Source organism: Gloeophyllum trabeum, assembly GCF_000344685.1.
Source record: "Gloeophyllum trabeum ATCC 11539 unplaced genomic scaffold GLOTRscaffold_00234, whole genome shotgun sequence".
Taxonomy (NCBI): Eukaryota; Fungi; Basidiomycota; class Agaricomycetes; order Gloeophyllales; family Gloeophyllaceae; genus Gloeophyllum; species Gloeophyllum trabeum.
This window is the reverse complement of record NW_006920642.1, coordinates 1-2,885: the sequence shown is the minus strand read 5'-3', so window position 1 is coordinate 2,885 and position 2,885 is coordinate 1. Positions and strand designations below refer to the sequence as shown.

The 2,885-nt window shown below is 52.6% G+C and overlaps 1 protein-coding gene across 1 annotated transcript; it reads left to right on the top strand.

Annotated features, from left to right (window-relative positions):
* Window positions 1-258: 258 nt before the first annotated feature.
* On the top strand, window positions 259-2,145 carry GLOTRDRAFT_134501 (uncharacterized protein; the record flags this gene model as incomplete). Its single annotated transcript, XM_007873473.1, has 1 exon — window positions 259-2,145. One exon carries the CDS (start codon window positions 259-261, stop codon window positions 2,143-2,145), a length of 1,887 nt encoding a protein of 628 aa, XP_007871664.1.
* Between the last annotated feature and the right edge of the window lie 740 nt (window positions 2,146-2,885).

The window sequence follows — 2,885 nt, the reverse complement described above, 5'->3', positions numbered from 1 at the left end:
GATACCCCCTCTCGCCACACGTCGTCTCTCGCCGACGACGCGACGCGCCTCAAGCTGGTCTGCAAGGACTGGAATAGGATCGTCTCTAAGATACTCCAGAATCCAACCAAGACAGTCCCTCCGATCTCCAAGCTTCCGGTTGAGCTTCACCACAAGATTTTCTCTTACGTCTTGGCTCACAACCCCAACGACCAGTGGGTAGCAGACCGCGAGTGTACCGAGCTCATGTTGGTCTGTCGTAGCTGGCGCGACATCATTATGGATTGGAGCGCACGTTGGTGCAACGTCCAGCTGAAGAACCCCAATGCAGTGGCCCACGCGCTGAATCGCACCCGGGCAACCGAGCGTAGCGGAGGACTTCCGGTGCCACTGGACATCACGGGAAATTTGTATCGCGGCGTAGCTGGATATATGAGGATGGTGAGGCATATCAGAAAGCACATGGACCACATACGGCGAGTCGACATAAAGGTTTCCAGGAAAGCACTGCGCCAGTGGGTTGTGGCGAACCCGGTGAACCCTGACTTCCCGGCGCCAATCCTTGAGGAGCTCCAGCTGAAGAAGGTCGCTGACAACCTGGACGCGGTCCCTGATGCTAACGAGCATACCTTGCTTAGTATCTTCCGGTCACAGAGGCTGAGGGACCTCACGGTGCATAAATTCACCTATCGCGCCGCGCGGGCACTATTCCTTCCGACGGTCGAGAAGCTTTCATTGCTAGTGCCCAAAGAGTCCGGGACGTCGACCTTGCAATTCCAACAGGATCTGCTTACGATGCCGAACCTTCGTCGGCTGACTGTCGACTTGTCCTTGTCTCCGTCTGCGAATATGGTGGACGTCCAACTGGATCGCTTAGAATATCTCGATTTAACGATTAAGAAGGCAAAAGATGCAAGGTTCCTCCGAACGGTCACTGCGCACAGGCTGCGCGACGCGCGCATCATTGTCGAGGCACCGGACAAAGACATACCGAGTATCCTACGCTCGCTATCCGGGGTCTTCAACGTCGTCGCCGTACAAAGACACTTGCGATGTGCAGTATTCCGAGCCCGGAATGCTCATGGTCTCTACGTCTCATTAACCGAGGAAGAGATGTCCACGACAAAGGGGATCCGCCTCTACTTGAAGAACGCCACGCTGGACGAGCACCTATTCCGCTTGCTGACCATGTACATGGCGCTGTGCCTCGAAAAGGTGCAACGCCTTTACATCGAACCTGACCTATGTGTCCCACTCGTTCGAAATGCCGCAACGGTGAAAATGAACGCTGAAGGCTTGCTTCTGACGATAGAAGCCATGCAGGAGCTGCGGTTGCTTCAGATATCGATGAAACTGACTAGGATCGACAATCTGGAAGACGGATCAGCCGTACCATGCCCTCGATTGGAGACCGTCGTAGTGGAGGACGTCGGGGTAGATGAAGCTCTATTCCTCTCATTCCTGATTGCGCCGAATCTGCAAGATGTGGACCTTGACATTACGGCGCCTGGCGGGGACATTCATAATGTCGTTGAATCGATCGCGCCTCTTCTAGACCACGTCGCAAAAAACTGCCAAGGGTACGACGCCAACATCTGCACACAGAGCGGTCAATCTCTAGAGCTCACATTCACTGGACTGGAGACAGAAACGGATGCCGTCCGTCTTGAATTCCTCGGTAAAGATATACAAAATCGAGCATTGACTGCCATAGCGAGGGAGCTCGGAAGCAGCCTACAGGTTGTCCGGGAGTTCACAGTAGCTAATGGGGAAGGTTACGAGCGCAATTCGAGGGCGACATGGTACGGTCTCTTTGAACAAATGGACGCCGTTCGTACCTTGTGCATCGAAGGCGACGCCAGCAAAGTGTTCGACTCTGGGCTTGCTTTTCGCCCGGGAGGCCAGCAAGACTATCACCCAGTCTTTCCGCAGATGTATTCGCTAATCCTCGAGAACGTCTGGTTCCGGCCGCGGAAGAAGAAGAATGGCCCGAGACCTAAGAAGACATTCATAAACGATCTGATAAGATCGTTTCAGCATCGCCAGCAGGCAACAAAACTCAAACATCTTACAATTGTCAAAGGAACAAATATCCGTTTGGCAGATATTAACAAACTGCAGACCTTCACGAGATATCTCAGTTCTGACAGAGCGGTCCGGAAGTAAAGGAGGGGCGAGGCCGGGAGAGTCTGACAGGCAGAGAGACATGAATGGATGGAGCTCAACGATGCTCGACTCGAATAATGGGATGGGGGATAATACGTTGGGAGTGTTATTTTATCGTTTGTATCCCTGTTTCAATATATCTACGAACCGCATCGCGTGTGTTATCTGATGTATTCCGGGCAAGCTCGCCGCGACGATGCGCAATGGTTCCCCGTACAAGTTCCCGGTGCTGAGCCAGCCGTATCGTCGACATTGTACGCTAGGAATTCGTATCGAGACAGCGCCAGAAGATACGTTGTTCGTGGCATACAGCGAGACAGATCGCAAGGAGGAGGTGTCTTCGTGCTTTGCTGTCCATCTGACCCTCTTTCCCGTCGTTACTCACGATAGATGGGGGGCGATGGCGGTAAGATGAGAGATAGGATGAGAATGCGCAAGTAAAGTTCGTTCGGAGAATCCCGTACGCGTTTGTGGCAGTCACGTCGTACCGTCACAACTTTACCTAAAGCCACAACGCCACAACTTAGACTCAAGATCTTTACTATACGGAGGCTAATATATGACTTCCTTGTTCACGATACGGTGCCCTAATTGCGCAGTCAGATTCCGCTGTTATGACCTATTTCTAGGTGGAAGCTTTGTTCAACTCGAGACTGTTCGCGCAAGGCTACTTATATTACTCGATGCGCAAATACTAAAACCTAGCCTCCGAATTGGCGTAGACGAAGGTCACTGGTGTG